General features: G+C 50.5%; 1 protein-coding gene across 1 annotated transcript; it reads left to right on the forward strand.

Moving 5' to 3' along the window:
* The first annotated feature begins 623 nt into the window (after window positions 1-623).
* RIBC2 (RIB43A domain with coiled-coils 2) lies at window positions 624-12,408 on the forward strand. The gene is made up of 7 exons (XM_022596805.2): window positions 624-1,876; window positions 2,677-2,758; window positions 5,547-5,891; window positions 6,884-7,002; window positions 8,498-8,725; window positions 10,956-11,122; window positions 12,270-12,408. The coding sequence occupies exons 1-7, from the start codon at window positions 1,763-1,765 to the stop codon at window positions 12,346-12,348; spliced, it is 1,134 nt and encodes a 377-aa protein (XP_022452513.1). The 5' UTR covers window positions 624-1,762; the 3' UTR covers window positions 12,349-12,408.
* The last annotated feature ends 1,791 nt before the right edge of the window (window positions 12,409-14,199 follow it).

The raw sequence follows: 14,199 nt of genomic DNA on the forward strand, positions 1-14,199 counted from the left end.
GAGTGGAGAAGGTTAGTTAGGGTAACGGTGCGGGAGTGATTCCAATAACTATTTTTTCAATGTTTTCTGATAACAGAATAAAGTGAAAATGAGGAAATATATTACACAGAAGAGGCAAGGAAATCTTCAAATATGTGAATGCATCTAAGCTCAGGTATTCTTTCGCATATACTAAGTGCAAAAGAAAACCTTCAACAGCAGCTGTTTTTATAAGGCGACAGAAATTTCACAATAGTTTCACAGTAATTATATTCCAGATTTGGTGTGCGGAGAAAGCACACATTCCAGTGTCCTATTCGTGTCTGTCAAATAAATTGATTTACTGAGGCTAAGAAAGGAAAGCTGGGCTAAGAGAGCCAAACTGGAGACTCCAGATTTGAGAAGGCTCTCAAGGTCACTATCCTTTTAGGCCCTACTCCACCTGCCCTGCTCATTACCCCAGTTTCCCATCATGGAGCCAAAGGGAGCCTGGCCAGGCCCCAACTCCAGTTCAGACTCTGCCACTTACTGGGCAACCTTGGAAACTCATCTGGCCCCTCTGAACCTCAGTTTTCTCCACTGTAAAATGGGGATCATAGCCATTTGTGAGGATTAAAAAAAAAGAGCGGGGCCAGGAACTCAGGAATAAGCTCAACAAACGCGGCCATTTTCACAATATTCCTGCGAAGCTTCCTTGGATCCAAATGGTTATTCGGGCTCCTTGGAACCAATGATTTCCTCCCGATCTCGCTCCCACTTAATCTTTTTGGATGAGAAAGGGAAGGGGATGAAGAGGAGAGGTGACCAAAGCTGAGGGCCATAGAAGCCCACGGGGGCGGGGCAGGGCGGGGGTAGGAGAGGAGGGTCCAGGGTGGAACCTCTCGGGTGGGGGGTAGGGCGGGGGTCTGGCCTGCCGTGTTGTCCGAGCGCCGGGGGTCCGGGGCCGAGGGCAAGGCTCAGGCCCCTGGGGGTGTTGTCCGAGCGCCGGGGGTCTGGGGCCGAGGGCAAGGCTCAGGCCCCTGGGGGTGTTGTCCGAGGGCCGGGGGTCCGGGGCCGAGGGCGAGGCTCAGGCCCCTGGGGGTGCTGTCGGAGGGCCGGGGGTCCGGGGCCGAGGGCTAGTGTCAACCTAGGGTGGACGGCAAGCAACTCCCTGCCACCTCCAACCCGCCCTGGGCGGAGTCTGAGGGTCGCCTCCCACCCCATCCCCCGTCCCCGGGGTGGACAGCGAGGGTCGAGCCCGAGTCCAGGCCGCGAGGCCACCCTCACGTCCCCTCAGGCGGGAAGAGGCCCTGACGGCCGTGGCAGGCGGGGGCGTTCTAGGTCCCAAGTTACCGGAGCCGTTGGGGCCAATGATGCAGGTGAACCTCCTGAAGGGGCCTATGACCTGGCGGCCCCGCCACGACTTAAAGTTCTCCACAAGCAGCAGCTCCAGAAAGCCCATGGCTGCGCCCTCCGCGCCTCTGCCGCGTCCTCACACGCCGACCAGAAAAGCGCGGGAAGGGCCTTGCGCCGTCTCGCGAGAGGAAAGCGAGAACACGAGCGAGCCCTGCGCTGTTTCTTAGCAACCGGAGTTGTTTATGTTTCCGAGGAAACTGGGTCTCCTCGCCTGTGGCGCGGTGGGAGAAGGCCGGACTGAGAACTTCTGGAGCAGGCTCAGATCCCACCAGCCCAACCTCCTAGGGAGCCAGCCTCGCTTGGCTTGAGCTTGTTTTATGTTTGTTGTCTTTTCTTTTAATCTCGCATGTTTTAAAAACCTCTTAGAATTTCTTGGCGATTCGCAGTCATGGAGGTAGCGCAGCTCAAGGACCTGGAGGAGGACTTCGGCCTGGCCAAAAGGAGATATGCGGAGCTGCGCAGGCAGAAACGGATCTTCAATGCCAGGAACAGGATCATCGGGGTGAGACCCTCCGGCCCGGAAGGGAAAGGGGCCAGGAGGGAATGTGGAGGAGCGGCTGGGGGCGAGCGAGGCGGGCGGCGGGAAACAAGAGGTGATGAACGCTTGGAATGAAACTTTTGATCCAGGCACAGCTGCAGACGGCTCCAGGCTTTGCCGGGAAAATTTGTTCCATGTATTGACTTTGATGAGGATGGGAGAGACCTTAACAGACCAGATAATGCCCCCTGTCCCTTGCCAGACAGGCAAATTGAGTCCTGCAATGGGGAGAGAGCTTGCCTGGAGTTAATGGCCAGAGACTGGAACGTGATTCTCCTCTCTCTGAGCCGGATTTTCTACATTGCCAGGAATTCCCTCCAGTCCGTTCATTTGACAAATGCCAGTGGAGTTCCTATTTTGTGGCAAGCCTGAGCTGGACCCAGGAGATGAGGAGCAAGGCAATACTTGACCTTGCGGAGTTCATAGCCCAGAGTGGAGGAGGCAGGCATTAAAATGGTCACATTATAATGCAGTGGAGTCGGTGCTGTGAGGGAGGCGAGCAAAGGCTGCCAGGGAGCACCAACTGGGGCTGGGAGAGGAAATCAGAGAGGACTCCCCAGAGGAGGTGATGCCTAAGCAGTGTTCTGAGGATGAGGATCTATTGACTGAGAAGGGGAGAAGGAAGCTCTAGGGAAATTTAAGACAGGCTGAAGAACCAGCTATAAGCAAAAGCATCCGGGTATGACAAGATTTGGCTTACAGTAGGATTGTTATCAACTGAATCAAATTATCTGGCTCTAATTCCCTTTGTTTTCCTTTCCCAGGGAGACACAGAAGCCTGGGATGTTCAGGTTTGTGACCAGAAGATAAAAGAAGCAACTGAAAAAGCTGGACAGGAAACCTTTGGTGAGCATTCCCTGAATGGCCATCTAGCGGTTCAGGGCTGTGTGCCTTTCGACCTCAGTTCACATTTCCTCACATATGTAAAAACTTGCAATTTTCATGCTTTTCCTCCTTTTAAAACTTCACAATTTCTTGTGCTCAATTAACTTAATGCACTGATGCTTCCTCACTTAAAAGAAAAACAGCTATTGAATTCTATGTGAGCTGTAGGAAATATATTGTGAGGATAAATGTATGTTTTTCTCTGTTTCCTTAAAAGACTGGGTATGAAAAACTTTAAACACACACATTTTCTGCCAAAAAGTTCAAGACCTTCTACCGGGGACAGCTGTTTACAGTAGACAACACACACTCCTGTGCTCATACCCCCGAGCTGACTCAGAGCCAGATATGGTTCAAATAATAGTGTTCCAGCTCTTAGATCAAATACTCAAATAGTATTCCTTTTCCCCCATCATGTCCAGCAATTTCTTTTAAAGCACTGTAAAGATTTTTTAAATAGAAAAAAGCAGGGTACAAAATTGTATATACAGTGGGTTATCAATTAAGTTTAAATACATATATAAATATATGTTTTAAAATACATAAAAATATGCTTAGAAAAAGACAGAAAGGAAATATACCAAAATGTCAGCAGTGGTAAAGTTGGAGTGATGGCATGATGAGTGAAATTTATTTTCTTCTTTATACTGTTTCATATTTTCTAAATCTTTTACCTTTTAAAATTCTAGCTTAAAGTAATTCAAACCTGTGATAAACCATAATGGAAAAGAATATGAAAAAGAATATATGTATGTATAACTGAATCACTTTGCTATATAGCAGAGGCTAACACAACATTGTAAGTCAACTATACTTCAATAAATTTTTTGTTTAAAAAAGTAATTCAAACGTACAAAAATGACGTGACAGACATATACATACCCACCACCAGACAAGATATGAACATTTTGCCAAACTGGCTTTAGATATCTTAAGCATGCTTTTTGAAAATTAAATGTTATACAGACATAGCTAAAGCTCTCCCCCACCTTACCATTTTCCTCTTCTTCCCTTCTCAGAGGTGTGATCATTCCCATGCATGTTTCTGTACTTGTACTATTTAGGTATGTACATCCATGACAATATAAAATTTGTGTGTGTGTTTTAAAATTTTACATAAATGATGGTATATTGAATGTATCCTTTTGCAACATTTAAAAAATTCAACAGTCTATTTTTGGAATTTATAGGTGATCTACATACAGAATATTCATTTTAATTGCTTTATGATATTTTGTCATATGAATTTTAACCACAATTTCTTTATTCCTCTACTGGTGGCTGATTTAGATTTTTTCCAGTTTTTTAATGACTGTCCTGCATTATGTCCCAATGTTCATGTCCCTGGTGTACCTAGAAATGGAATTGATAGGTCATAGTATATGTATGTTTTCAGTTTTACGGATGTTGGCAAATTGCTTTCCAAAGTTATAAAAGTGTACCAAGTTACACTCCCACAAGCAGTAAACGAGAAATCTTTGTTTCCCCACATCCTTACTAATACCTGCTATTATTTGCATTTGAAATGTTTCTCCAATTCATTGGATGTTTCCCATCTTGTAAGGTTGATGATCTTTTCACAAGTTTATTGATCATTCAGGTTTCTTTATATTGATTTGCCTTTTCTTCTCCTTGGCCCCCTTTTTGGTTAGGCTGTTTATTGTTTTTTTTTTAAGTTGATTTGTAGGTGCTTTTTAAATATTCAGAATACTAATCCTTTAATGGTTGTGTTAAGTTTTTGGAAGGTTGGATTACTTTTAGAATCACTAAAGATCATTTTTTAAGTGGATTTGATCTTGGAGAGGCAGCAGTGAGTGGTGGCCTGAAGCAAGATCTTAATTCCCTGCCCTGCAATTGAACCTGGGGAGCTTGGATGAAAAGCAGGAATCCTAGTCACCGCACCCCCTGGCTCTTGCCCCCAGTGAAAAATGCATTTCTCACGGAGGCAAAAACTGTAAAAACAGGTACAAAGTTTATTATTAGACACACAGCACAACAAGTGGGAGAGCATACAGAGAAACAGTTTGCTTAGTTAAGACAGAAGCAGGGCAGAGATGCACATGGGGAGAGAAAGGGTGTGGGTGTCCCCCCTAATGAGGAGGGGCCCAGTAAAGAGGTGGTGACGTCATTCATATAGGGCAGTTCTTCCGGGTCTGTTTACCTTTGGCCAATCATCTGGCTTCTTTTTCCACACGTGACCTGCCCTAGGACCCTCCCCAGCATGTGTGCGCAAATTTTTTTGCAAGATGGTATTTCAGCCCAGAGGCCTATGGGTCGGCCTTAGCATCACCTGTTATGGAGTGGTGCCCCCTCCTTTTTTGACCCCCAAGGAGCCTTTCTGCGCATGTGCAATGTCTCCCTTGCCCCAAGGATGGGAAATATGTGACCTTTCGATCCTTTACCCAAACAAGGGTTAGCCCCTCTCTGTTCCTGCCACGACTGTTATCTTCGGGCGTCCTCAGGAGACAAAGCCTGGCTATTTACCTCGTTTCTGTTGTTACTTCCATTTCGGAGAGCAAACAGGAGGCTGATTTTAAATGTCTAACCTGGAGCCCATCTATGTTCTAATGCAAACAGGAGACTAGTTGTCAATGTCTGGCCCAAAGCCCACTTTTTCCTGCTCCATGAAATGTACATGGGAGGCCAGCTGTAAAGGCCTAGCTTGGGACCCATCTATCTCCTGCCTCAGATTCAAATTTATGTCTTTCCTCTGAATCTTAAGCTGATGGATATGCTGTATCTCTTCTAGCTGCTGAAATGAGGCAAAATGACAAGATCGCATGCATATCAGAAGACCGGGAAAGGAGAGATAGGAAAAATCTCTGTAAAGCTATCAATAATTTCCAACAGAGCTTTCAGAAGCCAGAAACTCGCCGTGAATTTGACCTCTCCGACCCCCTAGCCCTTAAGAAAGATCTTCCAGCCCGGCAGTCAGATAACGATGCTCGGAATACAGTATCAGGAATGCAGAAATTCATGGGAGAGGATTTAAACTTCTATCAGAGGAAGAAATTCCAAGAGGAACAAAACAGGGACTGGTCCTTGCAACAGCAAAGGGAATGGAAGATGGCCCGCGCCAACCAAAAATGCGCAGGTAACGGAACAAAAAAGACAAATGGGTCTCAATACTTTCTTCAACAAAACAATCCCCCTCCCTTTTTTTTTCTTGTTTCATTTTGTCTTTTAAGTCTCACTAATATGTTACTTTGGCCACGTGGCCAAAGAAAGAAACATGAGAACCCGGGTTCCAGGATTTAAGCATCTTCAGTCACGTGCTCATCACGCAGGAAACACCTTCTGAGCTTGTGCTCTGTCCGGGCCCCAGTGGGATGCTGGAGTTCAGGGTAACTCAGCATCGCTCCCGGCCCTCAGTGTGTGGGCAGGACATAGGTCCAGCCTATATCAGTTCGTGTCCAGTAAGAAACTCTGATCATCCCCTGAACCTGGCGGTCCACCTCCATCAATGGGAGCTCTGTTCCTCTAGTTGCCCAGGCCCAAACCCAAGTCATCTTGACTCCTTCCTTCCCCTCAAATGCCACACGCGGTCCAGCAGCAAGTCATCCCAAATCCCAACCGCCTTCACCATGTCCTCCGCTACCACTCCGGACTAAGCCGTCAGCATCTCCCAACTGGATCATTGCAGTAACCTCTAACTGGTCTCCCTGCTTCTGCCCTAGTCTCTCTATAGTCTTTTCTCAACCCAGCAGCCAGAATGATCCCATTAAAAGTTAAGCTGGATCCTTTGCTCAAAACCAATACCTTCTCATTTTACTCAATAAAAACCAAATTTATTTCAAGGATCAACAAGTCTGACCTTACCTCCTGCGATGCTGCCCTCTAAACCCCTCTCCCCTGGTTCCACGGCAGACATTACCAGGCCACAGTGGTGATTGCTAACACTGCCAGGCACCCATCTAAGAGCTTTACTTGAATTGACTCATGTCAATCTCCCACAGCCTTCCGATACACCCCCTTTCTTTGGATGGGGCCGTGATGAGAAACAGTTACTCTGCAGGGTGCTCTGCACATCTCGGAAGGATCTCCGGGCAGGCACGCAAGGTTTGATTGCGTTTTGCTTCCTTTCAGAGGATCTCTACCTGAAGACAAGGCTGCAGTTTGACGAAACAGCCAAGCATTTACAGAATCTGGAAAGCACCACCAGAAAGGCGGTTTGTACAGCTGTGAAAGAATTCAACAAGAACCAGGTGTATACCCCAGGCTCTGTCTGGAGGGGAAGACAAACACACAGCCACCTCCCCGGCGTGCCCCAGCCTCCCTGACTCATCAATGATAGCAATTCTTTTTTTTTTTTTTTTTTTTGTGGTACCCGGGCCTCTCACTGTTGTGGCCTCTCCCGTTGCGGAGCACAGGCTCCGGACGCGCAGGCTCAGCGGCCATGGCTCACGGGCCCAGCCGCTCTGCGGCATGTGGGATCTTCCCGGACCGGGGCACGAACCCGTGTCCCCTGCATGGGCAGGCGGACTCTCAACCACTGCGCCACCAGGGAAGCCCGGCAATTCTTTTTAATCCCTGCAACAATCGGTTGCTCTTATTAGTCACTGTGTTCAACAACCCTTTCAGAGGGGTGTGATTAACCCAATTTAATCGATAAAGAAACGGGCTCAGAGTGGGGAACTGACTTTCTTTGGGATGCCTAAGTACTAATCTGAGTTGCTTTGGCAGATTCAAATACTGGACTTCCAAATACCGCAAGTCCAGTATTCAAATCCCAGCCTGTCCAGCTGCAAGGCGTGGGCTTACGTAACGTAGTTCAGCTGGCCTCCTTGAGAGCACCTGCTGTGTGTGGGCACCTCAAAAAGTGCCCTGTCCATTCATTACTAAAGAGAACTGGTGGGGCTTCCCTGGTGGCGCAGTGGTTGAGAGTCGGCCTGCCGATGCAGGGGACACGGGTTCGTGCCCCGGTCCGGGAGGACCCCACGTGCCGCGGAGCGGCTGGGCCCGTGAGCCATGGCCGCTGAGCCTGCGCGTCCGGAGCCTGTGCTCCGCAACGGGAGAGGCCACAACAGTGAGAGGCCCGCGTACCGGGAAAAAAAAAAAAAAGAGAGAACTGGTAACACTGACAAATGTCTCTTAATCCGTCTCTTGACTTTACAGAGAAATAATTGCAGCCCAGAGAGGGGAGGTGACTTGCTCCAGATCACACAGCCAGGGCCCATTCCCTCCACGCATCATCCTCATGTGCATAGGGATTTGGCCAGGAATTTATTTGTCCCTGGGGCTGAGGTTGCGGGCAGTGGGAGCACCTTTTAGAAATCACCACTGCTGTGCATCACTTGGTTGGCTGTTCTTTGTGGCCCGCCGCCGTCCAAGGGTGACCAGGACCACACGGAGGGGTACACAGCCCTGTCCTGGGGTGGGTGAGGCCAAGCCCAGGGGAGAGGGCAGCCTAACAGGGGGAGGCAGCTCCCTGCTTTGGCAAATCACTGCAGACAAAGACGCGCAGCAGTTATGCACACGACCAACAGGCAGTGATTCCCTGAGCCCAGTCCACTCACCCAGCATCTCCCAGGCAGCTGGGGGTCTGAGGGCCTCCCCACATCCATGCCTGACAAGTCCCCCCATCCCCGGTGCCCTTGAGCACATTCTTCCTTCAAGGGCCCCAAGTGAGACTTGTCAGCCTGTGCCTCAGTCCCACCGGGGTCACTCAGAGCATCTCCCTTAATATCTTGCCCTGAGCAGGCCTTGGAGTCAGCGGAAAAGAAAATTCAAGAGAAAAAACAAGACCAAGAGGACAACCTGGCCGAGATCTCCAACCTGCTGTGTGGGGACCTGCTCTCGGAGAACCCCCAGCAGGCAGCCAGCTCCTTCGGGCCCCATCGCGTGGTCCCCGACCGCTGGAAGGGCATGAGCCGGGAGCAGCTGGAGCACATCCGCCTGGTTCAGAAACAGCAAGTCCAGGAGAGGCTGGTGCCTGTCCCCCCCAAGACCTCAGATGGGGCCCTGTGCTCCCTGCCACCTTCCTCAAGCATCTAGTTGTAGCCACTGTCACGCTTGGCCCTGGAAGCTTCCCTCAAGGAGTCTGTGTTCTAGTGAGAGGAGGACAAGCGCTAGGGAGGGCAGGAGGCTGGGGAAGGGGCTGAGATTGCTGGGCGTGAGGAGGGTCATCAGGGGACCAATGGCTCTGGAACAAAGGGCTGAAGGTGTGGAGGGAGGCTTGCACGTGTCTGCGGAAAGGACGATCAGGCGGGGTGAAGAGCAAGGGCAAAGGCCTTGAGGAAGGGCCCTCTTGACCTGTTCAGAGAAGGAGGCGTCTGGTGGCTGGAGTGGAGGGAGGGGAGAGGGTGGGATGAGGTCCAAGAGGCAGAAGATTGAGGGCCTGGCAGGCCACTGGGGAAGACTTTGCCTTTTTTGTGACCGAAATGGAGAGCTCTGGCGGGTTCTGAGCAGAGGAGAGACAGGATCTCACAGTTAACAGGATCCCTCCCGCCGCTGTGCTGAAGGTGGACTTAGGGGGATAAGGCAGGAAGGAGAGAGATCACTGGGGAGGCTGATGGTCAAGGTCAGAGATGGTGCTGGCTGAGGCCAGGGCGCCGGCAGCAGTGGTGCTGAGAAGTGGTCGGATTCTGGATGTATTTGGAAGTTAGAGCTGACAGAATTGGCTGAAGGGTTTGGCATGGCATATGAGAGACAGAGGAGTTAAGGATTACTCCAGGCATCCTGGCCTGAGCAACGAGAAGGAAGGAGTTGGCACTTACAGAGATGGGAAGATGGTGGGAGGAACAAGTCCAGGAGGGAAGTTCATGGGAGAATGGAAATCACAAGCACAATTTTGGATATGTTGTGTGCAGTGTTCTTTAGATATCTATGTCTGCTAGGATTCAGCTGAAAATCCCAAATAACACCATCTTAAAGAAAATAGAACTTTATCTCTTGCATGTAGACTAAATCATTAAGAAAACAGCCCAGGGCTGGTATGGCAGCTCCACGACCATTGGCTAGAGTTCTGCCATCCTCATCACCTTGTTCCCACCTCTTAGTGCAAGATGGCTGCTTGAGCTCCAGTCATCATATGCATATTCCAGCTGGCAGGAAGAAGGAAGGGGTAAGAACGCTAAGGACACTTCCTAGACGTTTCACAAGACATTTCCACTTACATTTCTTTGGACAACTCAGTCACTAGGTTGCCCCAAACTATAAAGAAGAAATGTAGTATTTATTCCAGGCAGTGAAGTGCTGGTGATTCTTTTATTAAGAAAGAAGGAAAAACGGCTACTGGTGGACAAGTTATATTTTCTGACACAACTTCCAAGTAAAGTCCAGCAGGCAGCTGGATGTAGAGTCTGGGGCTCAGAATGAGATCTGGGCTGGAGACATAAACAGGAAGTCATCACTGCACTGAGAGTATTTAAAGCAGCGAACCTGGAGATCACAAAGGGAGTGAGTGTAGACAGAGGGACCCTCCCCTCCCACCCCCTTCATTTATAAAGAGCAAAGCGGCCTGAAAAGGAGCAGCCAGAGAGGTAGGAGGGATGCAAGCAGTGGTGAATTCAGAGGGAGCGTGGGAACCCCTGGGTCAAACGCCACTGCTGGGCTGCCGACTGGATGCAGGACCCGGCACTGGGCAGTCACCTCTTTGGTGGAGAGGTGGCAGCCTGTCTAATGGGCTGGAGAGAGAACAGGCAGGAGGGCCAGGAGACAGCAAGTGCAGACGATACTTTCAAGGCACTCTGCTGTAAAGGGCACAGAGAAATTCACCCCCAAGATCCTGAGCCATTGTCCTGGGGTGGGGCTGTGGCATCAGCACCTTCTAGAAGTGACCAGAGGACCCCAGTGTCCAACCAGGTGGTGCCACTGCCCACTGGTAGCATCCCAGATGCAGAGGAGCTGACACCCGTGGGCCCTGCTTATGGAGCCCTGGGCTGGGAACCACTGTTGGAACTGAGACTCTGCTGTCCCTTCAGGCTCAGAGGACCAGCCAAGGCCTCCCAAGAGGGGGAATCAGCTGGGCCACCAGCATGATGACAGGTGCGGGGGGGGGGGGTCTCCTCTGATTTCCGGCATGACGTTGCTCACCTACCTGCCCCCTTCTGGGCCTCAGTTTCTCCATCTGTAAAATGAAAGGCCGGCTCCTCGAGACAATCCCCTGGGGCTCTTCTGCTGGGGACAGGCGGTGGTGAGTCACCTCTCCTCTCTCCAGAGGCTCCAGGAAGAAGAGCGCCAGCGAGACATGGATTGGGACCGGCAGAGGGTCCAGCGGGCTCGCGCCGCCTTGCTGCTTGAGCGACAGCAGCAGTGCCAACAGCATGACCTGCGCAGAGCCCTGGACTGCAACAACCTCAGCCTGGCCAAGGAGCAGCTTTCGCAGTCAGTGCCAGGCGGGGGCCTGGGCGGGAGCGGGGAGATGGGGGTACGGGTGCGGAGGGCAGGCAGAGGGGGCTGGGATCAGGTTAGGGTCAAGGGGGGCGGGTGGGAATTGGGGGCATCATCGAGGGAATCAGGCTCGGGGAAAGTGGGGGTAGGCGCTGGCCGTGCAGGGCCCATAGAGCAGGCACCGTCCTTTCCTGGACCCCTGGCTCACCCTCCCTGAATCCTTCCCACCTCGGGACCCTTGGGGTGTATTTCACCAGAGGCCCTGTAGCAGCAGTGGTTGGGGCTATAGCATAGCCTCCTGGTAAAGAGAAGGGGAAGAAGGACTCAGAGCTAAGAAGCCAGAAATTAAGTGTGAGGAAACCATTGGTCCCCGCACAGACCAGGGATTGAGATTCCTTTGTGCCCTCAACCTGTAAACACCCCTCCTTGGACGGTCCTCACCTGGGCACTGGCGGACCCCAGCAGGCTCGGACACGGGTGCTGGTGATGGAGTACATGGAGGGCACCAGGAGTCCCAGGGGAGGGCACCGGGTGGGCTTCCGGGAGGAGGCTGCTTGGCTCAGACGTGGGGGAGGACAGTGCCAGCTGCCCACTGCAGGGAGGGCTCTCCGGGGAGAGGAAGGGGCTCCTGGGCTGCCCAGAACAAGTCTGGAGCCTCTTCTTCATTTCAGAAAGGCCCCAGGAGTAGTTCAGAGTTCCAGCTACAGAAAATTTCAAATGCAGATCAGTAGGTGAATTTGTCACTAAAAAAACCCCAACCCATTATTTATTTACTTATTTATCTATCTATTCATCAAGCTCTGGCTTGAACTCGGAGGGGATCCACCAGTATTTTTTCCAATGTCTGTTTATCAGTGGGTCCATCCTTGGGGGCCTAAATAAGGAGAATTAAGAGAGAATCTCACAGAAATCAAATGGGATGAGCAAATGTCTTAACAATCGTGGAATTCTAAGATATCCCCACATTTCACGTGCGCAGGTCGCTAAACTAATCAGTGGTGACGCGGTGCCCCCTTCCTCCCCCTTTAGCTCGTAGGCTGGAGCGCACTCTGTATCCTGGGGCTAACACACCAGTTAAACAGCAGAATGTTTAGGAAGTCAGGCATTTGCTGATTTCTTTTTCTCCTTGTTTTATTATCAGGAAAAAATATATGAAGGAAATCTGTACAAATCATCTCACAGAAGATTATTTCGCACAATTTAATACAAGAAGTCGATAATGAAAAAGGCACCTTCTTTCCCTCTGAATCGTTTACCTATAAAGGGCAGTAACCTTGAAGAGTCCCATGTGTTAAAAAAAAAAAAAAAAAAAAGGTGCTCTTTGGTCCATAAGTACTGTTGAACTTAATTTTTCCACTGTACACAAAACTTGATTAAACCCCTTCCTGTATTTCTATGAGGAGCATTAGTGTCCGTTCAACTCAGCTCAGACTATTTCTAGAGCAGCTCGGGTGCTGTAGATACAAGGAAGAAAGCCTGCGTATTAGACGCTAGGTTCAGCTGGTGCAATCGCCGATACTCACGGGCATCATTTTAACCGCTTCACGTGGAATTAACTAATTTGGTTCTCACAGCAGCCCGGGGTGGGTATTTTTATTACTCGCATTCTCCAGGTGAAGAGCCTGAGCTATAGACACGTTAAGTGACTTGCCCAAGGTCACGCTGACGGGACGTGGTGGACCTGGGGTTGAACCCAGGGTGTCTGGCTCTCAACCACTTCTCTCTCCTGGCTCCCGGTAACACGACCCAAAACACGAGTGGCCAAAAAGGCACAAGTTTATTTCCTCCTCTCGTCAGAGCCCCAGCTGAGCAGCGCTCCCTCATTGCTCTGCCATCTAGCATCCTGCGGTCCCAGAATGCTGTTCCAGCTCCCACCAACCTATCACATTCAGGCCAGCAGGCAGGAGAAAACGGGAAGGAAGCGGGTGGGTGAACGCAGCACAGCAGCAAGGCCGTGGATCCGGAAGTGTACATTTCACGTCTGCTCACACCCTATTGGCCAGAATTTAGTCATGTGACCATGCCTCGCTGCGGTGGAGGCTGGGGAGCCTTGCTGGCTAACCACGAGACAGGCAATCATTCCGCAATGGTATAAAAGATGGAAGAGCACAGAGTTGGGGACGACTAGCAGTCTGCAGAGTCTTGAACCGTGCTTTGGAATTTGCCAGTAGGGAGGTGAAGGGAGGCAACTTACACGGGGGGAGGGGGAGAGTATGTCCAGCAGTAACGGGGTCACTAGCTCCCAGGCCCAGATGACTGGGTCCCGACCAGTTACCTCTGCCTTCTCCGTGCAGGCTTCTTGCAGGACCATATGCGTATGGCCAGTGACAAGTGGCAGCTCTCGGTGGCACTGCATCATTAGCCAAGGTGGAGCTGGATACGCCAGTGCTAGCCACTTAGCCCACATCCCTCTTCTAAACACAGCGCCCCTTTCTCCCCGGCTGGAAACCCTTCACCGGCTGGTGTTTAACCAGAGCCTGAGGATTGGCAGGGTTTTCCCAGGTGGATCAGTTGGAGCTGAACATCCTTTAGAGGAGCATGTTGAGAGTGTATAGTTTCCTGGAAACTATCATAACAAAGTACCACGTGTTAGGGGGCTTAAACAACAGAAAGGTACAGTTCCTCACAGCTCTCAGGCCAGAATCCGAGACCAAGGTGTCGACAGGGCTGGTTCCTTCTGAGGGCCTTGCAGGAGAACCTGTCCTGGCCTGTCTCCCAGCTTCTGGAGATTTGCTGATGACCTTTGGTGTTCCTTGGCTTGTAGATGCATCACCCACACCTATGCCTTCACCTTCACATGGCATTCTCATCCCCTGTGTGTCTGCGTCCCAGTTTTCCCTGTTCATTAGGACACTAGCCATATTTGATTAGGGTTCAGCTTAATGTCTTTACCTAAACTATATCTACAATGACCTTATTTATAAGATCGCATTCTGAGGTACTGGAAGTTAGGAATCCAATATACCTTCGGGGCTGGGGGAAGGGCACAATTCAACCCTTAATGGGGGGAATGCAGAGGGGCACCTGCCCGCTTGCTTCCCAGGATAATCCCATTGAGAATGTTGTTGCCC

This window comes from Delphinapterus leucas, chromosome 11 (genome assembly GCF_059928025.1).
Source record: "Delphinapterus leucas isolate spDelLeu-1000000601 "Yukka" chromosome 11, BTC_Dleu_Yukka2, whole genome shotgun sequence".
Classification (NCBI taxonomy): Eukaryota; Metazoa; Chordata; class Mammalia; order Artiodactyla; family Monodontidae; genus Delphinapterus; species Delphinapterus leucas.